Source organism: Columba livia, chromosome Z (genome assembly GCF_036013475.1).
Source record: "Columba livia isolate bColLiv1 breed racing homer chromosome Z, bColLiv1.pat.W.v2, whole genome shotgun sequence".
NCBI classification, from domain to species: Eukaryota; Metazoa; Chordata; class Aves; order Columbiformes; family Columbidae; genus Columba; species Columba livia.
This window is the reverse complement of record NC_088642.1, coordinates 20,930,593-20,957,280: the sequence shown is the minus strand read 5'-3', so window position 1 is coordinate 20,957,280 and position 26,688 is coordinate 20,930,593. Positions and strand designations below refer to the sequence as shown.

Here is a 26,688-nt window from a genome sequence, read left to right as displayed (position 1 = left end):
AGCAGGGTACATTTATTTATTCCCACGTTCTTGGTCCTAATTTACTCATCTTAAAAGTGCCTAAGACTGGATCAGATAACATTGCCATTTCAATAGCTTTTGCAAACAAGCAGCACCTGGTTTTCAAAGCTGATGAAAGATTTTATGAGTTTAAAAGATCCATTAATATCCGAAAGACATCTGTTTGACATAGCCAGAAAACCCATGGTTATTTCTGTGTCTAAGTCCACCCACCTGTAAAATGGAGACAGTGATAGTTACCTTGAAGATCTTGTTTAGATGGATAGGTTGGAATATTGCTAAGGTACTACCAAATTAGAAAGGGGTTACAGAAACATGAATGTAAAGTTTATACATAATGAAACTTTGCTTTTACTCATTATTAAAGTTTGAATTACTTGTTCTGTAGTAAAGAAGAATAACATATTCATGACCTCAGCTCTTCTTCAAAGAAACCCTGACTTGATCAAAAGTACAAATGGAGGTAACTGTCATTGCAATATTTGTTTACTGTAGTTCCACAAAGATGTTCTTAACAGACACAGAAGACACAAAAATGACAACTCCTCTCTATGCTGAGTGATAGGGTAAATATATTTGTGAGGTTCATGAGTTCTTTTTATGACACTGTAAATATCCTGTGAGTTCTGTTCTGAGCCTCTGTTCTAACTACTTAATTCCTCAGTGGACTGTATATAACCTTGAATAGTGAAATTCCACATTTATGACTGAATAACTGCTCCTGAACAAGGCAATGAAGAACCTTCTTGGTGTCTGCAAGAGCAAGATTAAATTTGAAATATCAGAAGACAGGTCTAACACAAAGCAATAAATATAAATACAAATATATTTTATAAATATAAATATGTATGCACATAATGCATAACCTTTTAATTCTGATAGCATAACAGGGGCTGGTGTCACTGCAGAGCTGTGTATTTTGGAAAGGATTTTTTCAGAATATGTAGCAAGTAAACAACAACAAGCGTTATTTCAATATGCTAAGAAGCTTTCAGTTAAAGAGGCTAGACACATAGGTATGAAATAAATGTGAAGAAAAACACTCTGTTTAAATATTTTGTCTTTGTATTTTGCAAGGAGCCTTGTCACAAAGTCAGTTGCGGAATGTCATTAGACCTGCCATTTTACAGCCCCCACAAGGCCTGACCTGTCCTGAAAATCCTGTACTATCTCTAGTGACTAAGAAAGAAACACATGTTCAGGTAAAAAAAAAAATCATAATTTTACTGGCTAATGTATGTTTAGAGCTCAAATTAAAACAAAACAAAACAATATTGTTTTAAAGCAGTTAATTATTCCACTGCATGATTTTCAAGACAGTTTCTGTACCAGTTTCAGTGGAATCAATGGATCACACACATGGTGTGAACTGTCGAACTCAAGCTGACTGTGTTTGGAAAGACATGTCTTCTGTGGACAAATCAGCTTTGGGGGGGTCTTTTAGATTTTGTATATTTACAAAGTAACATTTTAGCATTTTGGTTAAGGACACTGGCTTAGTACACAGCTAGAGCAAGCTCCGCCAAGTACCACACACACGCATATATATATATATATGTGTATATATATGTGTATATATATATATATATATATATACACCCCCCAGTGACTCTGGACTTGTAGCAGATGTTTATTGCAGAAAATATGTTTGGCCTAACTAATTTGTCTGGTTTTATTATCCCTAGCTATCTGAAGACAGCTATTATTCCTCAGCTGAGAATTCAGAAAGTACTGAAAGAACAGTGAAGTCATCTACTAGCATGGATCTTTCTAGCTCTAAAATAACACAGTAAGTTTTTTGTTTATTATATTTCTAGAACATTTTGTCACTGGGCCTATGGCATGCCCTTTTGTCATACATGTCTAACATGGTACTAAGCCAATCCTATCTATGCCCACACAGTGTTCACTGGTGTTTTTGGGTGGTGGCAGGATTTGTGGGTGCTAACATGAGCTCTATACACCATAAGAAGTAGATGGCTTCTGGGAATTAATCTTTGTGGGACAGTTTGTTTCTCATTAGCAATGCTCAAGCCAGAAACTATTTGCCATCTCCTGCAGCTTTGGCAGTTCAAAATACATCCTGGTTTTCAAAGTTTACAGTTATTCTTGAGTTGCTTTGGAGAACTCTTTTCTGATTGCGTAGCTGCTGTGTCTCATAAACGAATACAGAGAAACTCAGGAATTACCAAAATATGCTGGAATTACCAGCATTTTGGACACAGAAGACATGAAGAAAACTGTACAGGACTGATTTGGAAAACAAGGTGAATGCTGCAACTGATGCTCTACTTCCACGTACACGCCAGAATTTTTGGCATAAACATCTAGCTGTGATAACTGCGATAGGGTGGTATCTTCGTGCAGACATGGGCTGACCAACATGGACCTCAGAATTTCTGCATGAGGAATCTGACTTCCTTGGACTAGGACATTGTTCCATGCTCTTGCCTCTGTATATGACTGGAAGAGCTCATGCTGGTCCAAAAGGAAGCTATTGCCTCTCTCTGCAGGCTGGCTAATTAGAATGTTAGGTCTGTGGCTAGCTGGCAGGTTATCTTGTGGGTATTAATACTGCTTGCTGATGGTTGAGGACGGTTTTTTTACCTGGAAGTTGTGAGCAACAGGAATACACTTGGTATAAGTTAAGGTGAAAGAATGGCAAAATCGTTGAAGTCACAGATAGCACATTTATGATGTTGACTCCTTTACCTCTCCCACTCAAAGAGGCCAGAGAACATCTTAACTGTGAAGGAGTCTATTCCAGTCTTCTTCACAGCTGTATGGGCCACAGATAAAGGTTCCTGCACACAACATTTGGGATGCACCGTGCCAGGTTCTGAGGAGATTTGGGATTTTTAGATGTACAGACAACATAGATTCTTAATCCTTATCAACAAGAGTATCACTAGAGGACAGGCATTCACTGTGATTTTGGAAGAGACAGTCTGTCCTTTTCTATCACAATTAATGCTATGATGATGACCTGTAAGGACAACATGGAGCCACACAGCATGCTGGAATTTTAGCAGATTTTGAATGATGGTAATGCACATGATGGAAAAGCTAAAGGGAAGATACCAATGACTTAAAAATCAGTTGGTATTGATATTCATAGTCTATTTACCTTCTGTCACCTGCACAATATCTAGGAAAAGATAGGTTACTGGCTTTCTGTTGTGAAGTAGATGGATAATGAAATGCAATGCAATGTTTCAGTGCTGACAAATTACAAGATTTAAAAGTGTTTATGGTATTTCTTATCCTTTTTTTAAAGAGGAATTGCCAATCTGCTTGGGGTATTTGTGCCTTATTAATTCTGTATATTACAATTGTAGTAAATGTTGGTTTATTTGACAAGTTGAAAATTAATTTAAAGACTACTAGGTGCTTACTTCTCTTCTGAGATAGTAGGGGGGCATAAGTGCTATTCTACTTGTCCATATTAAGTGTCTGATGTTCTAAAGTACTTCAGTAAAGTCTTTTTGGCATAGCTATTTGCTCATACATAACTTGACAAGTATTCAAACAAACAACTATTAAATTCCATACGCTTGCTAAACAATATCAAACACTGCAGCCAGAACTGATCATTACTAAGAAAATAATTTTCTACATTTGTTTTTAATCATCAATCAAGGTGTAACTATTGACATTTATTTACAAAATAAAATGCAGAAAGCCTAAACAGCAGCAATTGCTCCTGCCTGCGAACATCCCTTTTACTTTCCCTCCTCTTCCACCTCTTATTTTCTGTGTGATATGGTTCTATATAGAGATGAATGACAATGGTTTTTAGCCCCCTTCAGTTGCTGCAGCTGTCCATGTTCCAGGAAAACACCAACAGTTCCATTTCCTGAACTGTCTGTAATAATGAACTGAAAAGGAGAAACTTGCAGTTTCTTGAGTCTGATTAAAAGCTTGGAAATAAGATTGTATTCCAAGTGACAGAAATATAATGCTGGGAAAACACAGGCATCTGGTCATTCATTCAGCTTTGCAAAAGTGTTTGCTTGGAAAACTGCAAAGGTTCAAGGCCAGCACTGGAACTGGCAGCTAATCAGACCCTTCTGGACACAGAGGAGGACAGTACTGAATCTACTCCCTTTCCGTAGTTCCTTTCCAGTATCTTAACGACATTTCTGCTTCTCCCATTCTTCCTTGTTAGAAGTGATTTCCTGAATTCAGTGCCTCCATTTCACATCTCCATGGCAATGTCATCCCTGGCACACGTTGTTCTTGCCCTGCAGTGACATAAGAGTATTGAGTTTTTAATAAGACTTTAAGGCTGGCACTTTCAGTTAACTGTCTGGAAGAAGAAAGTTCCTGCACTGATTAGTTTTTCCTTACATTTCTGAAAATAATCAGAACCTGTTTCCCACATTATTTCTTTGAAACAAGGCTCTAGGTTTTGGTTTTTAACTCCTCAGGAGTGCTATCCTTACCGATTTGCTACTGGTGCAGTCTAGAAGTAGCAGATGAAATTTCAGAATGGAAACTGATCACAGTTCGGTGAATTTTAGTGAGGACTTTTCTTAATGATAAGAAACTCATTTAAACATGCTTCAGATTCCCTGTTCATGGCCCAAAACACATATGGAAGACTACAAGGCTGAAAAGAGACAGGTTTTCTGATTTCTCTTTCTTATTTATTCTTAGTCTTAGCAACACATCAAGCATAAGAATGTTAAGGATATTTTTTCTTAAGTGTAAAATGGAGACAGCTTATACTTGGAATTCCTTTATCCTATGTGAGATTTCAAGCACCACTCTAGTTGTGAACACAGAAACTAAGTTTCTAGAGGCAATCATCAACAGCTTATTAACAGGAATATCCTCTGCATGATGTAAGTGCCATTAAGTTCTCCCAAAGGCGATAACTGATCTGGAAGAGCAGATAATGTGCTGAAGTATGCAGTTTGTGATACAGCATCAGATAATTTTCCTGCCAAGTCATCCTTCCGGAACTGAAAGAGACAAGAATTTGGATAGTTTTGCTGTTGCCAGCAAGAGATGCAGTGATTAAGCTCTACAGAACATATGGAAAACCTATAAGCCGTTTGTCAAAATAACCTTAAAACCCAGCAGCAAGAACAACTTCCACACTGAGAGGTTTACAAGGACTTTTCTAGCAACTTTTATTTAAAAAAAAAAAAAAAAAGTAGCTATGTATTTAGCAGGTAAAGTCACAACACATATCAGAATATTCTTGAATGCAATCCACAAGTCTTATATTTTCTACAAGTTGTAAATTGCATCCACCACGTTTTCTTAAATCTTCCTGAGAAGTAAGAGCCTAACAGACAGTAGTTAAACTCAGGGTGGAAATGCAAAAAAAGTGTTTTATCTGGAAAACCTGAGACACTATGAAGAAAAAAGGGACAGAAGAGAAGAAACACTTTTGTTTTTTTAATGCAGCTTTTGCCAAAACCAGTCACACTCAAGGAACTCAAGATCCTAAACATAAAATTATTTATCTGCTGTACAAAATTTTCTCCCAAATTTGTATCCCTGAACTATAGTTGGCCAATACAAAAGGCTTCCAAGTATTGAGTTTTCTTCACTTCTTATTTTAAAGGTAGCTATGGAACAGGTAATTGAAAACCAGAAAGAAGATCTTTCTTGCCTGTTTTAGTTATAGCTCATCATAAACCAGCTGCTATCATACCTTTACATTTTTGCAGTATGTATGTAAATTGAAAGTGTGAGCCTTTCTGCCTTTCCAAGATGCTAGGTGGATGAGCAAGGAGGCCTCGTAAGGCACTGGGGAGTACCAGTGCTACATGAACATGAAGGGATAATTGTTAATTGTTGGTAGTCTTTTGGTGGAGCATAAAGAAACAGGCAAACAAAGGTAATTCATTAAAGTTTCTGGAGTAAGACACTTCCCTTAGAAGCAGGAGGCATGTTGTTTTGCTTCTTGTTCTTTGCTTTTAAGGAATGTCCTTGATAGTATTCATGAAACATAATATGATACTCTAATCTCTGTTCCTTTTGTGAAATGTTATGCAGAGAATACTTTCAAATTCTCTTGAACAATTTGTCTGATTGCTTAAGTGGTCATTTTTGTTTTTCTTTAACATAAGATGTGGTAGGGTAAATGCATGAACTTATTTATATTCTTTACAAAGTTCTAAATAGTTCTAAACCACATTCTTATGTTATTTTGTTCCCACAGAAGTCAGTTGTTGGTGGACAGAAGTGTACAAAACAGCAGCAATTCTGATTTTGTGTTTGGAGAAAACATGGTTGAGAGAGTTTTGGTAAGATTTGTGAATGCTGGCAGACGTTTTACCAAGGTTAATGTCCTTATGAATAAAATTTTTTTCAGAGACTGATTCTTTTTAGCTCCTCCTGTTCTTTTAAAGATGTGAGTAAATATGATTCCAAGGACTGTTGATGAGAAAATAACTAAATATTTACTATAGGAGGGGTAGGCATCCCTATCTTCCCTATTCTAGATAAGTACTCTAATTACTAACTTATACCACTATTCACTTCTTTACTTTTGCTAATTTTTTGACCTGAAAAAGGTTTGTTTATATATTCCATGTAAAGTACGACAGTCACAAAATGAGATAAAAGAATGTGGTTCCCACCGCTCTAATGGTTTCCATCATAACTGTTAAGAGACTGGAGAAATCAGTATGCGGTGAAAACTGAACACCCATCCTAGATGCTCTCCATTGTAAAATACATTGTGCAAGCTGTGAGACAGCGTAGTGGATCAAGTCCTGAGGGAAAATCAGACAAAAATGTGGTTCCCAAGCTAAAGACTACACCATTTAAAATGGAATTGAAACGCAGTTTCTAGTACAAGTAGAAAGAAAATAGTATGCATATCTTACAGTGTAAAAGTTTGGCAAAGGTAGGTCAGGGTTATGACTTCTGACCAGGATTTAGTTATAAGGTAGCATTGAACCACTGAGCATTGTCAGGAGCCAGAAGCATTTATTTATTAATAGACATGCCTAAGAAACTTTATCTGCAAAAAACTGAAGGTCGTGGGAATTTTTAGTTCCTCTGAGGTTAAGTTTGTGGTCTCTGGGAGTTTTAAACTATTTTTCTGGGGCTTAAGTGCTTGAACTGGAAATTAGATGGTAGTTAAACATCTAAGTCCTTCAGTGGATTTAAGTCCTAGTCCAGGATCCATACAAAGAGGCCATTCTTCTTGTGGAACAATGATGTACCCGTTTTAGGACAATAAAATTACTTCCGCTAGAGACTGAAATTGTATCATCAGGGTCAGTTTTTACACTGATGATATTACAATTGCTAATATTCAGCCTAGCATGCATTAAATGATTGAGTGTTCTGTTGGATAGGAAGTAACATTACCATTTTATTTAAATAGGAATTTTTATTTCCCCTGTTTTTCTCTAGAGTCCTGAAAAGCATCCCAAGCCATGTAATGAAGTTGATTTATACAAAGGAGAAGTAACATCCATGCACATAGAATCTTTTTATGTCAGTCCACAAACAAGTAAGCATAGTTGGCAAACAAATACAGCTTTATTATTGTGTTTCACTGTGTCTTGGAGGATGTCAAATGAGTGGTGGTCAATAGTTTTCATCTATTCTTAAGTTATCCAGTCAATAACACACTTGCAGTGTGTACCAAAGTCTGTGTTCCAGAGGTAGCTACAGTTTGATATATGAAATCTGAACTGGACTAACTTGAGAATGAATTATCTAAGTTACTCAGGAAAGGACAGAGTTTTACAAATTATTAGTATTTATTACAGATTATTATTATTTATTATTTGAAAAAAAATGCAGTGAACTTTGTGAATGCCTTTTGGACAATATTTTTGAACAATTGTAAGATGTCTGCTGATTGTATTTTGTTATTGCGCATGTAAATTACTTTGCCACAATTTCATCCTAATTGCAGGATTGCAACTTCTATACAGGCAGATTTCAGGGATTGTTTGTGACTTGAGTGTCAGCTTTTCTATTAGGAAAGCCACGTAAACCTAGGCTGTGAGGGAATCCCAAACTGGCCCATATCTTGAGCCCTCTTGCCAAATTTTGCACCTCCTTTTAGCAGTGCATGTATTGTATCCTCTTAGGTTATATGAACATTCTTATGAGTAAAAAAACCACAAATAAAAGCCTGTGGAAAATCTATATGGATTGTGCAAATATACACAATTTTTTAGCAATTTTGTTCCTTTCAAATCCTGTCCTTTCATGTGACTTTCAAATATTCATTGTATATATATTACTATTCTGAATGTTGAGACATGTGGTTTTCGTTATTTATTAATCTGCTCAGCAATGTGACAGACCGGTCTCATCTAGAAAATCAACTTCTAATTATTCAGGGCTTGTTTCTGCAAGTTGTACCTTGGGGCAAACCCCTGCAACTGCAGAGAATCCTGTTCAATTCAAAATGTGCCTAAACAGGTGAGACATTTTGCAGTATTCCAGCCTTTTTCTTTTTGTGTTTTATTTGCTGCTTTTGTCAAAAACTTACTAATAACACTAAATAATATCAGACAACGCAGGAATTACTGAAGTCACAGGCCATCCTCTGTGCTAGTTTTGTTGTCCCGAAAATACATGCTGCACAGAAGGGATTTCCTGTCTGTAGTCTTTTTGTTGTTGTGGTGGTGGTTTTGTGTGTGGGCTTGGTTTGGTTTTTATGTTTTGGTTTTGTGTTGTTTTTGTTTTTGTACAGCTTTGTTGAGGAATGCAACACTTACTGAATCAGCAGCTGCTTTTATTTCCAAGCCAATGGAGAAAATTCTGTTAGATAAAGTTGAAGTTATAACTGGAGAAGAAGCAGAACACAATGTATTACAGGTGTGTATTTCATAAAGCCTTGACAGTGAGCAGTTTTGTTGTTGAAAAGATCTATTACAGATTGCAACAATCTGAAAATAACCTGTTGACATTTAAAGTTTTCTCTTTTTTAAGATATGCTTCTGCTAACCCATTTTTCTGTAGGCTGATATTTTATTTTTCATATGACATTTATTAATTTTATAGTCCCTTTCAGTAAGTGACTGCTTCAGAACTCCATTCTACAGCTATATTTTATAAGCATGTACACAGTATACCACCAGTAAATAAAACTTCAAAATTGGAAGTGATTTAGGAATTTTTTTAATGACAACATTTTTTTGGGAAAAAAGCAATGTGTTTTCAAAGTAATTATTTGTATAATTCATCTTAAATATTAATTATCTTTCTGGCCCAGCAGGCCAGAATCTTGCTATTCTTCAAACTGTTATAGTCTCAGAAAATAGCAATGATGTAATTGATTTAAAAAATCTTAGCATTGAAGTTACATTATTTTATCATTGATTAAATCTTCTGCCTTGTCAAAACATGACAGTTTTATTCTCTTTGAAGTACCACTCTCCTAGTAGTGGTACGAATATTCTGGGCTTCATCCTTTTTCTAATGTGTGAGGGAGTAAGATTGTAGAACACTTGCAACAAATGCTCCTGTGTTAGTGGATATCACAGATGAAGAGTTAATGAAGATGAAATAATTGAAAAAGTAAACTGGGATGCATGATGAATGTTTTCCATGAGGAGCAGAAAGTTTAGAACAGATCTGGGAGCCATTTTGATTTTAAGTAATAATGGTGACATAGCTCTATAACTATCTCATGCATACAGGTGTATTGAAAGCAGTATCAAAAGGTTTAAAAACATAAAGCATTAGAACTGATACAATTAACATTGGCTGGCAATTTCCGTCCTGTATTTCTCTTTCAGATCAACTGCAAGCTCTTTGTATTTAATAAGCTTTCCTTAACCTGGATTGAAAGAGGTAGAGGATCCCTGAGGCTTAATGACACTTCTAGCAATAAACATGGAATGTTGCAGTCAAGGCTAAGTAAGAATTAAAGACCAAAGTAACACATCTGCAAAACACTAAAAGACTTGTACTATTGCTGACCAGAAAAATCATAGAATCACAGGATGCTCCGAGTTGGAAGGGACCCACAAGGATCAGAGTCCAACTCCTGTCCCTGCACATGACAACCCCACAGTTCACACCTGTGTCTGAGAACATTGTCCAGTCTTTTCTTGAACACTGTCAGGTTTGGAGCTGTGACACCTCCCTGGGGAGCCTGTTCCAGTGCTCCAGCACCCTCTGGGGGAAGAACCTTTTCCTAATGTCCAACCTAAACCTCCCCTGGCACATCTTCCTGCCATTCTCTCTGGTTCTGTCCTTGGTCACTAAAGAGAAGAGATCGGCACCTGTCCGTCTTCCTCCCCTTGTGAAGAAGCTGTAGCTGTGGTGAGATCTCCCCTCAGTCTCTTCCAAGCTGAACAAACCAAGTGACTTTAGCTGCTCCTCATACAGCTTCCCCTGCAAACCCTTCACCAACTTCATAGCCCTCTTCTGGACACTCTCTAGCAGCTTAATATCTTTTTCTATCCTGTGGCACCCAGACCTGCACACAGTGCTCCAGGTGAGGCCGCACCAGTGCAGAGCAGAGCGGGACAATCACCTCCCTGCCCGGCTGGCAATGCTGTGCTGGATGCACCCAGGACACAGTTGGCTTGTTTATTCCAGAACATTTTAAACCAAGTACCTAGCTTTATTGAAGCCAAGTTTCTGGGAGTCTTTTTAACATTGCCTGATAAAGTTAGCTGTGTTATGGATTGAGGTACTGGGCATTTTTCACTCAGTTTGTACACCCACACTTGTGTATGTTTTTATGTTCTGTGTATTTCTACTGCAATGTATTTCTAGCTCAGTCACCAGTCTGACAGTTCGCTCTTTTTTGATTCTGCTTTTCTAAAAGCACTGTTTCAAGTCACTTCTGGAATGATGCTTTTACTCTGCTGTCATTTTTTGTACTGTATTGCACAGTTTCAGCAGATTATTTGCTTTCTGTGGCAAATGTATTGAAAGAAACTAATACATTTTGGTATTTAAAAGAACAATAATTTAAAAAAATCTCACTATGTCAAGTTTTAAACCAAACTGAAAAGTATAACTAATTAAAATAGTAGTATACATGTGCTAGAGAAAACTGCTGAAGTATAAATAAAGATCGTTCCAATGACTTATCATATAAACCTTCTTATTTTAGTTATGCGAAATCAAGGCAATTTAAGACTGATTCTCAACACTCGACTCTGGGATCAAATGGTTATAAAACGAGCAAACAGAAAGAGCCTTTGCTTCACTGCAACAGACCAAGAGGACCACTCGGTTCAAGTATTTCTAATTCAGGTAAGCAAGAGATGAAATCCCCACCCAAATCACCATTTCATCTAGGATTTTAAAGACGTGCTGGGACTTTGGCTTTAGCAAATGGCCTTTTATGTTCTGACAGGCTGTGCTTAGCTTATGGCTTTTATTATGAAATAAACTAAAAGTGCTGTCCCTCGGTATTTCAAAAAAATACGTGTGAAGATGGGATATGGCCTTAGGACAGATATTTCTTTCACATTCCAGTCATATGCAGCACTTACTCTTTCTTAGAGAAGCAACACTGTAAGCATTTCTACATGGGCAGTTACATATTCATAATCTACTTTGGTACAAGCAGCAGCTTTCTGCCATGGTTTTCAACACAATGCTTGCAATAATCCATCCAGTGTAGGACCTCCCTTTCTCAACTGAGGAAAATACAGATTTTGCGATGTCACCTTTTGTAAGACAATAGTCTTGGGAATCCTGGTTTTCTTTGAATGGTCTGTTCACTTCATTGGCCCCCAGCATCCAAAAGCATTGTATAAGGCACATGAGAGTTCCTACTTGTTTCTTATATACCTGCTTTATGAAATAATTGTCCCCGACTTTTCTAATTATTTTTTTAAAACTTTTATTACTATATTTTTTGCCTGTTGTTTTTAGGTTATATTGTCTGTCCCTACTCGCTCTTAAGGCAGCAAATTCTAGGAGTGTACCCTAGTGCATTTATTGTGTGGTCTGATGAACAGCTATACCATATTCAGTTTATCCACCACTTTTATACTTTTGAAAACCCTCCTCATCCTTCTCTTCAAACCGAAGACTTTGGAGAGGTGTGGATTTGATGAGTGGACTGTTCAGTGGATGAAGAACTGGCTGGCTGGTCACACCCCGAGAGTAGTGGTCAATGGCATGATGTCTGGATGGACACCAGTAACAAGTGGTGTCCCTCAGGGGTCCAGACTGGGACCAGTACTGTTCAATAACTTCATCAATGACACAGTGGGATCAAGTGAACCCTCAGCAAGTTTGTGGATGACACCAAGCTGAGTGGTGCAGTTGACACTCCTGAGGGACAGGATGCCATCCAAAGGGACTTGGACAAGCTTTAGAAGTGGGCCCATGTAAACCTCATGATGTTCAACAAGGCCAAGTGCAATGTCCTGTACCTGGATCAGGGTATCAATACCCTGGTATCAATCCAGGCTGGGGAATGAAGGGATTGAGAGCAGCCCTGTGGAGAAGCATTTGGGGGTACCAGTGGCTTAAAGACTGGACATGAGTCAGCAATGTGCCCTTGCAGCCCAGAAGGCCAATAGTATCTTGGGCTGCATCAAAAGAAAGAGCTTGGCCAGCAGGTCAAGGGAGGTGATTCTGTCCTTCTGCTCTGCGCTGGTGAGACCCCACCTGGAGTCCTGTGTCCAGCTCTGGAGCCCTTAGCACAGGAAAGACATGGACCTGTTGGAGAGGGGCCAGAGGAGCCACAGAAATGATCAGAGGCTGGAACAGCTCTGCTGTGAGGACAGGCTGAGAGAGCTGGGGTTGCTCAGCCTGGGGAAGGCTGCAGGGAGACCTTATTGCGGCCTTTCAGTACTTAAAAGAAGCCTATAAGAAAGATGGGAACAGACTTTTTAACAGACTTTTTAACAGACTTTTTTTGCGACAGTACAAGGGATTATGGTTTTGAACTAAAAGAGGGGAGATTCAGGCTAGACATGAGGAAGAAATTTCTTACAATGAGGGTGGTAATGTACAGGAACAGGTTGCCCAGATAGGTGGTTGATGCCCCATCCCTGGAGACATCCCAGGCCAGGCTGGACGGGGCTCTGAGCAACCTGATCTAGTTGAAGATGTCCCTGGTCATTGCAGGGACCTATAAAGGTCCCTTCCAACCCAAACTATTATCTGAATTCTTCGTAAGGTGCTGCACCACACCTTTGCTGAATTTTGGTGCACTTGTTTTTACTTTATTTAATTCTACTATTGACCAGAATTGAACATAGTACTCGGGACATGTCTGTTAGAAAGTGTTATGCACTGACAAAATGCTGCCTTGTCTACTCAGTACCCTTCTCGATGATGCTTATCTGTTCAACAGTAGCAGCGGAATCCATGGTATCTTTAAACTTTATAATCACATATATTTTTTGTAGTTAGGTCTAAAAATTCTTATTTATTCTGTAAACCAAAATGAAATACATATATTAACATTTCAGTACTTTATTACTTCTGGAATAATATTCAGGAATTGTCTAGACTCTAGAGTATCAAATACTCAGTACATACTGAGGCATTCTTCAGGGAAAATAATAATTTTTAAGCTTATGTTTGTTGCAACTACAGAGAAAATAATCTACAGCTACAATATAAAACTCAGACCACTTAAAGAAACCTTACAGTATTTATATTTAAATTTATTTCTGAAATGAATTATTAAATGTAAATCTTAAATGTATTCTTTTATTTAAAAGGACGAAATACAGCTCTTTTGAAAACTTCTAAGCCACATTTTCTGTGGAAAATAGAGATTCTTCTCAGTGAGTTTGGACTGTATGCATTTTATGTTCCGCAGGCAAGCTCAAAAGACACTGGATGCCTGTATGCAGCAATACATCACCGCCTTGTGGCACTGCGAAGCTCTTCTGAGCAAGAGACAGATGCTAATCAACTAGACACAGAATCAGAAATAGCTTTTCAGCCATTAAACTGTGATAGTGATGATGATGATGATGAGGAAGTAACTCAAGTGAGCAGCAGTGGATCTGGTAAGCAGAAATTTTCCTGGGAATGCTGTAATCCTTTCAGGGTATTTTCTTGTAAGCAATGAAAATTGTACACTTTTTTCCCCCATGTTGCGTGCAACTTTTATCTGTTACACCTGTTCAGGTATAAGAGGGTAATTCTTTTTAGTATTTTAACTTACTACTGTTAAAATGCCAGGTTTTGCCAGATCATGTATTTACACATCTTTATAGCAGTGAAATACTCTTTTGACAAAAGGTTGAGGGTTAAGAAATTTTAATATTATCAAGCTTTACCTAAAGGTTTCTTCAGTATATTTCAGTAGAAATAACTACGGGTATTGAGATACTAGTTGTTACTTGGGCAAGTGCAAGCTGAGTCCACTCACATCAGTGCTTAGTTACTAATGGCTTCAACCATAATGTGTTTGCTAAGATATTTATTATGCAGTGGTTAACTTGATTTAGAACACTGATTCTTGATCAGCTGTAACAACTACCTCACTAGGAAATTTGCAGGTCAAGATTTGCACAGCAGTTTTGCCAGCTTTCTTCAACATAAGAAAAATGTAGGCTCCTCAAAGGGAAGAATGCAACTAAAAAAAGATAATAAGGGGCAAGCTGCTGACTTAATCCTACCCGAGAAGTGGTAAATACAGCTCTCAAGGCTGAGTTCACATTTGCAGAAAGCAAGGCAGAAACAGCTGTCAGGCTTAAAAGCTTTTCTGTCTTAGCTAAAGGCAAGTCACATTTATGGGGTAAAGTCACTTGTTTGTGCTGAACTATAACATTGGATACAGAAGCTGTGAATTATGTTCAATTTTCTAACAGGACTACAGAAGTCTTGTTTGAGTTGTTGCTCATAGCGTTAGTTTCCCTCTGCAACTCAGTAACATACTGTCCTTATATTATAAACTCTTCCATTTAAAAACTATTCAGTAAGAATCAAATCATGTATGAGTAACAGCTATGAGTGACTGTTTTCCTAAGGAACCAAGTCTTTTTCCTCTTGAGGAAAACAGATTGCAGCTTACAGTGTTTATTCCTGTTATTAGTTGTGATTTGACTACATTTCAGTAGCATTCAGTGGTCTAAACAAAACATGATGCTCTTATAAAACATTTTCTCACAAATACCTTTTTTCTGTTTAGGAAATGGGAAAATTCTTAGCTGTGAGAAATCCCTGGATTGCTCCCAGATAATGAAATATTCTCTCTGTAATTCCTAAATAGTCTCTTTTGACTTTAAAAAGAGTTTCTGGTAACTTGGATGCTCTGGATGGAGCTTGATTCCGTTCCAGAATTACTGATGATAAAAACTCTTTGTTCTTTTAGGGTAAAAAAAAAGGGGGGGGGGGGGGGGGAGCAGGGGAGGAAATATCAAACCAGTGTAGGAGCACATATTAGCAAGTTAAAGATTTATTTTGATTTGCAGAGACTTCTAATACAAATATTTGGATGGCAGCCAGTGAACAGATTGTGAGATGAGTGTCAGGTGATGTTTTTTCTTGACCTTTCAGTTAGTGTCTTTCATTCATGTCCAGTTACTGGCAGCAGTTCTAGTAATCCCTTTCAAGCGATTTTCAGTGACTTCTAGGATTTCCTTCTTATCTTAATCACTTCTATTATTCTCAGAGCCATGAGATTTTAATTTTGTATAGATTTCAGATACTGATATCTAAGTCCCACCTCACTTGCAGCCATTCTTATCTTATACATGCCTCTCCCTGGAACTCCCATTTCCAAAACAGGAAGAAAAATATACCTGATGGTTTTGGAAAGGGTGAGGTCAGTTATAAATATCAACATAAAAATGTCAATTTGGCTGCAACAGATCAGATCCTGCATATTTAAGCACCTTTGTTTAAATCTTTCATTCTTATGCTTTCATTTTTATTAACAGATGTGTGTAAATAACTTTTTTTTTTATGTAACTCAGTTTCAGAGATTGCCTCTCCTTAAGACTACATAAATGTTAAGAAGCATAAGTTCTCAGCAATTGTTTCATTATAATAAATAGAATTAGAAAGTATGCTTACATTTTGTTTCATTCCATTCTACCTGTTTTATCTCAAAAACCCAATGACAGTTCTTTCTTTTCTTAATGTAGGCAATTTCTTTCTCGTTAAACTCAACTAACACAGTTCCCTAGATTATGCTACATATTTCATGACACTGTAAAGGACATGAAAAAATAGACTAGAATTATCTTTAGTGCCAGAGACTGAAGAATAAAGCAAATATGTTATACACAGTAAGTGAAGCATTATGAACATTAAAGTGATTTTATATGTTTGCAAGACATTCTTGCAAGAATTTTTTACACAGAATTCTTCACATCCACATAATGTTAATGCTGATTAAGGACAGTGTATAAGGTAGTAGATATATTTGTACCATTTTACAAAGTCAGTACAGACATTTATTCCAATATTTTTAAAATTCTTAATCAAATTGCTTTACTTTCAAGTAGTTATATTAATTTCATAAAGTCTACAAAGAATAAGTTGCTGTACCTGATATTTTATCAGATCATATTTCACCAGTTACAGCTTGGATATTTTTACCAACAAATGGCTCTGTAAATCCAAATGGAGAAAAACAGAACAATGCATCTTTAAACAGATTTTGAGAGTGGATAGGATCAATAACTCTCTGGGAAGTATTTATCTTTTCCCACTGACTACAAAGTGAGCTGAGGAAATGAATTTAGACTAGACAGCAAACTTCAAAGCTGACCAAAGTCAAGCAAATCTCCTCTTCTGTTTCTTTCATTGCTAATCACTTCACTGCTACGTATTGTAACTATGTTTGCCTCCAGTTGTCTTTGTAATATCTAGCTGAGAAAAGATCAGCGGAATTCTCTATTACACATGTGAAAAATTTTCACCCTAAATAATTTAACAAATAAAACAGAGAAAAATGCTAATATGACAATTTGGGAATGACTGGACCAAGAGTGCTCTCTCTTGAGGGAAGTGCCACTGGCCTCAGACACTTGCATGACTCTCCCATTTTTGCTCTCCTTGGCATTGTAAACCTTAAACCCTTTCCTGTGTGGTAGATCTGCTTCAACAGAGCAGAGAATTCCCCTTAGTCAGGCATATAGAATAGTCTGGTAAGGAAGTATGCTCTCCTTCCTGGTAGGCAAGAAGTTGCACCAGGTCTGTGTCTGGCGCGCATTCTGCAAGGAGGAACAGTGTCAAACTGTTGCCACTACTGTCTCTTCCTTTGCTAACAGATTTCAACTGTATGTTTGGGGCTTTCCTGTCTGTTGGCAGACCTGTATCAGGTATCTGTGCAGACAAAGTCTTCTGGTCTTGTTTTCTAAGCACCTTGACTACAGGCAGTTACAAATTCAGCATGTGGGAGTACTGAGTGGCACTGCTAATATGCATAAATTCCATATGTAGTTACTGGATAGGCAGTTCTCTGATGTAGACACTGTTCAACTCTTGCAGGGTACTCATATCTTTCTATTGGCAGCGAGAACAACAAAGAGTCATGCTGCCAGATCATGGGTCTGTTATCGCCTCAACACCTAAGCCTGCCATTGGTAGCAGGTGATCTGCTTAGACCCATAATTGACTAAGATGTCTCTGAAAATGTTATTCCTTGGATTTGACACTTCTAAGAGATTTTTCCATGTTTTCTTCATAGCCATAAGGAGATTCTGTCCTTGCTTCAAAATAATGTGTTTTGTTTACATTTAGAAATAAGTGCTGTTTCCATCATGGTCATCAGAAATAGTGAAAGTTCCTTAAAAGTGTTGTAACCCCATTAACTATTTAGAAAGAACAGTTATTCCTTGAGAGACATAGGGCATTTCTTTCACAGGGGATTAAGAAATGTCAGTTGCAGGAGTGGAATAGCAATAGGCAGGGTGGTTCCTATGGTTTCCATCCTTTTCCCTTTACTCATTTTGCATGATTTTTTTTTTATTTTTATCCCTGAGTGGGTACACAGAACCTGGAAAAGTGCATGAGAGGGACAAGGATGACAGTGTCACTAGGCAAAGAAATGTTCTGTGCACAGTATCTTATGCTGCACCGCACTAATGACTTTCTCAAACCTAACTTCATCCTGATTGAGAGATCCTCTCTTTGACTGAGGTGCCCTCTGTTTCCTGGCATGGAATTTTATTTTAGAAGCTGGTAGGGTGAATTCAAAGATGCTGGAGTTTAGAACTAGGTAAGTCCCAAGAAGTGTCTCCATACATAGCCATAGAACTTAAGAGAAAACCATAGTGTGCAAAGACACAGTGTGTCCCATATGGGTCCACAAAGAATTGCATAGATTTTGGAGACTACTGGAACTGAGAGCCAGACGGTATCATTTCACAAGTGTGCAACCTTTATTTTATTTTATATACATTTTCTAGTCTCCTATACATAACACCTCCCATGTTGGCCTTATTAGGACTCATCTGCTGGTGTTTGTCAAGATTAAAAATGTTACAAGAGCTTGTTCTGTTTTCAAGTAAAATACTTTTGAAGTTCTTAAAGGAACTACTGTTGAGCAATACCATAGGAACCCCTGAAAAACTGCCATCTGTGTTTGACATTTCTTGTCAATTTAATTTAAATTCTTAACAATTGTTAAGGATTCTAATTCACAAATCTAACACACACACACAGACACACACATACCTGATAGTGATTAAAACCGATTAAAAGTTAAGAATTAACTTCTTTGTTCGAGTCCAAGTTTCTGTATTGTTTCTATCAGATATCAGTAATGTCTAAAGCAGAGAAGAAAAGACAACTTCTGATTTTCTTTGAATTCTGACATATAGGATAGAGAGGGGGGAAACAGATTTACTATTCTGACAAATGGGAGGCCTTTCATTTCACCTCTAAGAGGTTTAAAACTTTTTGTGAGAATATAGCACGGGACAGATGGTAGCAGCAATTTTTAAGCAGATACTGAGATAGTGATATTAAGGTGTCTTGACGTTAGTCAGTTAAATCTACTTTCTGCAAATGATCAAAGTTGTAGATATTATAACCCAAAACCACCCCTGGTTACTTCGTAATGATAAATGAGTTATTTGAAGATACACTGGATTTCTCACAGTTTATTGAGCATCTGTTGTGAAGTGTTAGGACAGTGTTCCCTGTACACAGTGAGATACATTGCCCTCTCTAGACATCTGAATCCTTAGTGCTTATGTGCTTGTCTTTATTGACATGCGGGGGTCACAGTCTTCATTCACTATTCACATGCTCAAATATTTGTCAGTAATCCTGTGTTATCTAGTTAGATTTTACCTAAACCACAAACTGATCATATCCAAACTTTAACCTATTGCTTTGGTATTATGAAATGCCAAGTTGTTTCAAAACATGAATACACTCACAAGATTTTTTAAAAATTCCTTTTCAGATCATTCTAGATGGAACCGCAGGCAATCTGTAGTCTGCTTATGACACCTACCAGAGGTTACAACAGCATGGCTGGGAATTCATCTTCCCAAAATACCTAAGCTGACTCAGGCTGCTGGCAGGAAGAAATCAGGTGCATTTTGCTTTATGACTTTTAACTAAAGATTAATTTTAGGGACAGCTTAAATTTAATGCATTGAGAAAGAGCTTACGGTGCAGTTTTGAGGATTCCTCTTGGTCTGCGTTGCACTGAGATGGGACTGACATAATGGCTTCCAACATTCAAGAAGTGTTACAAAGGCTTCAGATTTTAGAACTAAATATATTTAGATGCATTATTAAAGTTAGGAATTTTATATGGAATAAATGCTTATTCATCATATTGATGGATAAAACCACATAACCATGAACTAATAACATAAGTGAAAAAATATTTCTTATATTTCATCTGTTATTTAAAAGATAGATTTGGAAAGAGTTAAATCGGACTTCATTGAAAACATTTATTTAAAACTGTGGTAATGCTCAGCATCCTGTTTGTAAATACATACAAGCAGAATTGGGAGTGGCAGTTTAGCATAACCAAGGCTTATAGAAACCAGCCTTCATAAAAAAGGGGGGTTTTGTTGTTTGTTTTGAAAATATCTGGAGTTGTATATAAGTTATAGAATTTTGTTAAAGTGCAAAGAACCATGATCTGCCTTTACAGCCACAGCACCAGGAGAATTCACCGTGAAGAACTGCAAGCCAGTTCTAGAGGGCATATGAGCTTCAATATCTAAAAGTGTATCAGCTTGCACTCATGAACACCTTTTCAGTTCCACAAAACAAGCACTTGCACTGTTAATGGTCCACTTGACATACACAAATAAATGCATGCACATTATAATTGGATATCTGCATAAAAATTTATCTTAAATGTGGGAGATTATCTGTGATTACTTCTGCCTAAACTGTAGCTATCTCTAAACAGCATAATTCCTTGAGAGAGATGAACGTTACACATCCTAATGTGTGCAATAATCCAAACAGTGCCCAAGACACTCTGTAAAAGTGATTCCACAAACTACTGCCTTCTACCTAACCATTCTCATGAGTGCAGACACCATTTATGCTGTGTTTTCTATTCATTCTGTCAAAAGATAAAGAAAACAGTCTGTAATAATTCTGCTGCAAGTCTCTGCTGCCTGTGTGTTGTTGGTTACCAAGTATTATTTCTTTGTCATCCTCATAGCTGAAGAAATGTTCTGAAATATCTTAAGTCCCTTTAATTAAGGCAATTTTAACAAATTCTCAGTCTTGAAACTGCATCACACCTGAAGAGTCAAAATACAATCTAGTTTTCCCATCTGAACACATGTATGAAGTTGGAAGAAAAGCAGCTTCTTCCTGAATTCTCAGCGCCCTGCCAAGATTTAACATCCAGATGAAGCTGAACTGGCATCTGGATTATGCTGAGTCCTAAACAGCCTGCCAAAATTAGCACTTGTCTGACGTTGATTTAGCATCTGGATGACAGTAAGCTTAAGTGGGACTGGATTTTTGCCTTCAGGAAAAGGAGAGTGCTTCACAACAGAGCACCAGTATCAAATATTGGAGCACTGGAATTCTGTTTAACTCTTCAGTATGCTGGTTACAAAAATGTTCTTCCCATAAGTAGCTATACATTGTGTCCTTTTCTATCAGCCTCATTCCTGACCACAATAATATGTGCCTCACGAACCTTCATATTTCATTGCTGCAACTGATACTCAGGAACAAAGCTCCATGCTATAAAAACTTCAGCAGTTGTAAACCACATCAGCCCTATTTAGCAACAGGTCATGGTGATAACTTTGCCCTGGAGTTCAGCTGGCTTTGCACTAAATGCAGAGTTTGATTTCAAAGTCTGTCCTGATAATCAAAGCCTTCTCTGAAACATAATTTAAGCACTTAAGTGTTGTGATATCCCTCTAAATTCTACTATAACTGTAAAATCCTTGGCAAATGAAGGAGAGCTCCAGAGCAGGCAGAACAGAACTTTTGCAGACACAGGACTTAAACTTTGTCATTTGCTCCCACAGCATAAGTAGCAAGGCTTATGATCATTATAAAATAAACCAACCTTTGATCTGCCTCTTCCCAAAATCGTTACCTGTATACACAAGTATACACACAAAAACACATAACCATGCACACACAAACATGAAACAGCATTTTCTAAAAGCTGAGGAGGAAAAGAGATGTTTAATTACTTTGAAGAGTTTGGATACTGTGGTAATAGAGAACATGTAAATGCATGTATGTGCAGACCTATTTATAGTATGAACTTTTACTCTTGAGATAATAATACTTTATTTTATTTAGTCTCATTGCACTAAAATGCATTGTTTCTCAAGGCTGGAGGCATGCTAACATGTAATATAATAACTTGGTTTTAAAAATGTAAAATTTGTCATTTTATGACAGCCAGAGCAACAATTTCTATGCCTGAAAAAATAAACAATTTTCTTACAGCTGTAATTTCCATCTAACTAGTTGTCTTATTTTGTGTCCCAGTTAATGTTTCCTACAGACAGTTCATTCCATGCTGCAGAATTTCAAGCCTGTTTTCCTAAGAAAACAAGAATTAAACAGTTGTGTACTCAGTCCATCTACCTGTCAGTCTGTTCAGTTTCAGAAAAACTGGATGGGAGGTAGAAAGCTCAAAGACAATTTAAGTGCTTAAGGAAAACTGGCAGTTGTTAAGTGACAGAACTCAAAGTATCCTTTGAGGAAAAAGTTTCAGGATAACTTGGTATTTTCTGTGAGGTTTGTGGGCTTGAGTGGTGCATTCCAAGGTGCAGCATTTTTTGGCAGGAAGGGGGGCAAGGAGAAAGGAAAACCATGGAAGGACTGATAGCTCTAATTACTGTGGCCTGAAGAGGAGTATAGAGATATGACCCAAATCCCTATGAAACTAGACATCACTAATTTTGCTGTTTGCGGAGCAACCTGGGTTTTTTTTTGTTTTGTTTTGTTTTTTTTCAGATGACTGTTATTTATTTATTTATAACAATTCCCAGTGATGGATTTATATACATAAGGAAAGCAGAGCTGAAAGCTCTTATGTATTACTGCAGTAATAATTTTTAAAAGGAAGGAAAACAATTCCTTATATAAGGATACACATGCATCTCCTGCTAAGATTATGAGTTTCTGGCAAAATCTACATGGATGGGTTAGCCTAAATGGCTTATTTTATGTCCTGGAGACGTTTGCATCTCTTCCTAAATCTTTCCATTCAGGTTTTCATGTAATCATCTTTAGTGACCTCTGAATTAGTTTTCGTGAACTGTATGTAGTGTTTGGTAATGTCTCCATTGAATAAAGGAATACAGGGGAAATGTTTAGCACATTTGATATTGCTTTCAGTGCTACTGATAGCCTGTACAACACATACAGGGAGCGAAAGAACATCCTCTTTTCCCTAGCTGGGTTTTAGAGGACTGACCAGTGAGGCATGCTGGCAAGAAAATCTAGAAAGAAGCATACACTGCCTGTTCTACAGCAGCTGTCTGTCTAAAAAGTGGAGTTTGGATTTCTGATTTGCCTTTCACAAACACTGAAGTTATTCTTACAAAACAATGTGTCTGCAGCTCTTCGAGCATGTTCAAATTGCTTCTGAAATGTAGAAGTCAGCTGTGTCAGTCTACTTCAGGGATGGTGTAGTTTGCATAAGCAAAGACTGGGAAGAAAAGTAAATTTCTGTTAAATAAAACATTCTGATGGAAGTGTGGACAAGAAACCTTGCCCCTTCTCATTAGTTTTGTTTCAATAATTTGAATTCACAAGAATAACTGCATTTATTCTTCTTTCTTCTGAAGCATCACCCTCTATTTTTTATTTATGAAGCAAATTATACAACCCAACTATGTAATCATTGATGAGGGTACATACGTTGCAATCAAAATGCAAGCACACATGGATAGAACCTGGGATCAGAAATTCAATTCGACTACAACTGCTAATGTGTTAATCTGCCCGATTTGTAAGATTCTGACATGTCACACAAGTGATATGTTCTCTAAGCATTAGTCTGGAGTTTTCCTCTGCATAACCAGAATTAACAGCTGTGGTCAGCTGGGCTTAAAATCTGAGGACTCAGTTTTGTGAAACGTTACCATGATAGTCTGTTTACCTCCTCCTCTGAGAATGCAACCGGCACTGATAGCATTATCACTTTCAAACACAAAGATAGCACTATCATTTTCAGGTATCAGTAGCACTTAGGGACATATAAAAAAAGCCTAAATGATTGGATTAGTTAATTATATATCTGGTTATTAATTAAATGATCACAAGAAGGCATTACTCACAGACTTCAAAAAGGAGTAGAAATGAACAGTTGTCCTAGATTGTAACAGGAGTAGAAGCAATATGTGAATTCTTTTGGATGAAAAAAAGGCTACATTTGGATGCCAACTTATGTAAAACTGTTGGTACAATTGTGCATTGGCAGTTTTGCAGCTAGTATAATGACTTAGTAATAATTTTGTGTTTACATAGGAATTTTTCCGGTTACATTATTTTGTAAAACAGAACTGACTATTTTGTTATATAAGCTTTTTCAAAAAGTCCACTGTATAACTTGAAGAATGTAGAGCAAAGGATGCCTGGTTTTCTATGGATTTGTGTCTTGAAGTTTAAGTCATGTATTATCACTCCTTGGTGTCTAAAATGGGCATTACTCTAAAGCATTTTCCATACTGCAGACAGTACTTCACGCCCAAAACATAGTTAGTTGTGGTCAGCCAAGGGTTTGAATTATAGCGAATTCATCCATGCTCCATACTCATATCCTGTAAGAATAGCAGGCCAAAATGCCTGTGCTTACTAATTTAATTCTGTATGAACAAATCTGTCCCTTAATACACTGGATATACTGCTCTGCAGTTACCGAAGATGGGGCATGAAGACATGTCATATGTCACAAACTGTGAATATATTTCAGAATAAGTGTCTTTTGACAGATACTTGTGTCTTTTTCCTGTGTAACAAGTGTATGTTCAAATCAAAAGTTGTATTAAGGGAAAGATCAAGTCATGTCTGTTGAACATCTGATAAGCAGGTCCATTTACAAAGTAAGATGCAAAGAGTAAGTAACATTCCCCAAACTCTATTTTATGTGTTGTGGAAAGCGTAAGCATTTTTCCACCTAGACAATGGTGTGTCAGATGATCTGTGTACCCTTCAGCTAGTCTGTCAGAGACTTGCTTGAGGGAACCCTGTGTCAATCACTTCACACTCTGTTCCTCAGCTCTGCTCCAGAGCATTACGATATCACCTACTATTCTGAATTTACATTTTAAATTATATATTTCATATTTTATGCTTATAATGCTTGCTATGGGCATTAATTCAGATACCCTAATATAATAGCTGCATGACCTCAGAGTAAAATACTGATCCATATTCCATCTTGCCTTAGTGGTTGAAGCTGATTTATTTTTCAAAGAAAAATCCAAACAGTTCAATATAAGTAGGTAATACATGAAGCACAGAATCCTAGAGATGCAGCTCAATGGTCAAGTTATAACATAGATACCATTCAAATCAGAGCTGTAAATTTTCAAAACCTCTTATATACTTTTGGTCTCCAGGATCTCATTTTAACTACTGCTTTGTACAATCCAAAAGTTAATAGTTACACAAAATGAGGCATTTCCAGGTTAGCAGAGAAATTAGGTATGTTTAATTACTCTCCTGGTAATCTGGTTTGTGGTAGCTTCCTTGAAGGCTAAGCTAATTAGCAGAGAGAAAATCCTCCTACCCATCAGTAAAGACTGGATGGAGCTTTTGTATTGTTACACAAGAGGAGGGAAGAGCTGAACAGCTTTAGCTGCTCTCCTGTCCTGTGACTGTCTTAGCAAAGAACTGTAGAAGGGCTGCACTGTCAGGTAAAAGCTGCTGCTTCAATCTCTCTCCAGCCAGAGGCCTTGACATCGCCCAGGGAAAAAGCACACACAAGGTGAGTAAAGTGTGCATAAATGAGGCATTTAGTGCAGAAGTACTGTCTCTGAAAGCCCCTACTTGAAAAGGCAGTTAAAAAACCCACAACATTTCTAGATATCTTGCTTACAATATCAAAAAACGATCAATTATTTCATTTTTTTTACATGGACTTACAAAACAGACTCGTGCATTCACAGCACTGCTGCACAGGTCTTTTCCCAAACCTGCTGCTTTTAGCTTGCTACCTGTTCTGCACTTCCTTGTCCATTGTAACTGATGTAATAAAGACCAGAACAGCATGAATACGAGACAGTCTTCTCAAACTACATTTCTTATCAGATGCTCACAAAATGTGGTATTTAGTAATTTTAGAACAACCAACCTGTTGTGTCTTTCTAACTTTCGAAGTCCTTTTCCTCAGAGAAGTTTTAACAATGAAGCCAGACAGCTTCCCAGCCAGGCGCCTCAATCACAGAATGTCAGGGGTTGGAAAAGACCTCCAAAGATCATCCAGTCCAGTCCCCCGGAGCAGGAACGCCCAGATGAGGTCACACAGGAATGTGTCCAGGTGGGTTTTTAATGTCTCCAGAGAAGGAGACTCCACAACCTCCCTGGGCAGCCTGTTCCAGTGTCTGTCACCCTCACTGAGAAGTTTCTTCTCATATTTAAGTAGAACCTCTTGTGTTGCAGTTTGAACCCATTACCCCTTGTCCTATCATTGGCTGTCACTGAGAAGAGCCTGGCTCCATCCTCATGACACTCACCCTTTACATATTTATAAACATTAATGAGGTCACCCCTCTGTCTCCTCTTCTCCAAGCCAAAGAGATCCAGCTCCCTCTGCCTCTCCTCATAAGGGAGATGCTCCACTCCATCATCTTTGTTGCCCTGTGCTGGACTCTCTCCAGCAGTTCCCCGTCCCTTCTTGGACAGAGGGGCCTCACCGAGGTACCCCTCGGGATTTCCACAGTCTGCTCAGTACTGATTCCTGCCGCCGCCAGCTCACACACGAACACAGCTGCCTTCATTCCCCGAAGTGTTATCACAGGCAGCGGCTGAGCGGCGAGCCGGGAGCGGCCCCGGCAGCTGCGGACCGGGCCCTTCGCGCCAGCCTACGTGCCCCACGGCCCGTCCCGCGCACCGGCGCCGCAGAGGCGCGCAGGGAGACAGGCGCCGCGAGCCCGGCGCATGCGCAGTTCGTACTCCCGATGCGCGGGACAGCGGGCACTCGCCACGCGCCCCCCCCACCTCTCCGTCCTCGGGTCAGCGCGGTTGGTCGAGCAGAGCGCACGCGCACACGGCTCCGGGCCCGGCTCGGGAGCCCTCCGCGCCTCTCCTGCCCCGCCCCTGCAAAGGGCGGGTGTCTAACGACGCTCTTCCCTATTGGTGGAGGCGGCGCCT

General features: G+C 38.2%; 1 protein-coding gene across 5 annotated transcripts in view; it reads left to right on the top strand.

Moving 5' to 3' along the window:
- Positions 1–21,816, top strand: part of RANBP3L (RAN binding protein 3 like) — a 35,402-nt gene extending 13,586 nt beyond the window's left edge. The window contains exons 6-15 of one of the 5 annotated variants that reach the window (XM_065047560.1): positions 410–484; positions 1,099–1,223; positions 1,707–1,810; positions 6,200–6,320; positions 7,405–7,504; positions 8,705–8,829; positions 9,753–9,807; positions 11,084–11,226; positions 13,763–13,955; positions 19,316–21,816. In XM_065047560.1, coding sequence (XP_064903632.1) covers positions 410–484; positions 1,099–1,223; positions 1,707–1,810; positions 6,200–6,320; positions 7,405–7,504; positions 8,705–8,829; positions 9,753–9,807; positions 11,084–11,226; positions 13,763–13,955; positions 19,316–19,359 — 1,085 coding nt within the window. In that variant the 3' untranslated portion in view covers positions 19,360–21,816. Of the gene's footprint in view, positions 1–409; positions 485–1,098; positions 1,224–1,706; positions 1,811–6,199; positions 6,321–7,404; positions 7,505–8,704; positions 8,830–9,752; positions 9,874–11,083; positions 11,227–13,762; positions 13,956–19,315 lie in introns of all 5 variants that reach the window. The other 4 variants (XM_065047559.1, XM_021292284.2, XM_065047561.1 and 1 more) reach the window with 4 other exon arrangements.
- The last annotated feature ends 4,872 nt before the right edge of the window (positions 21,817–26,688 follow it).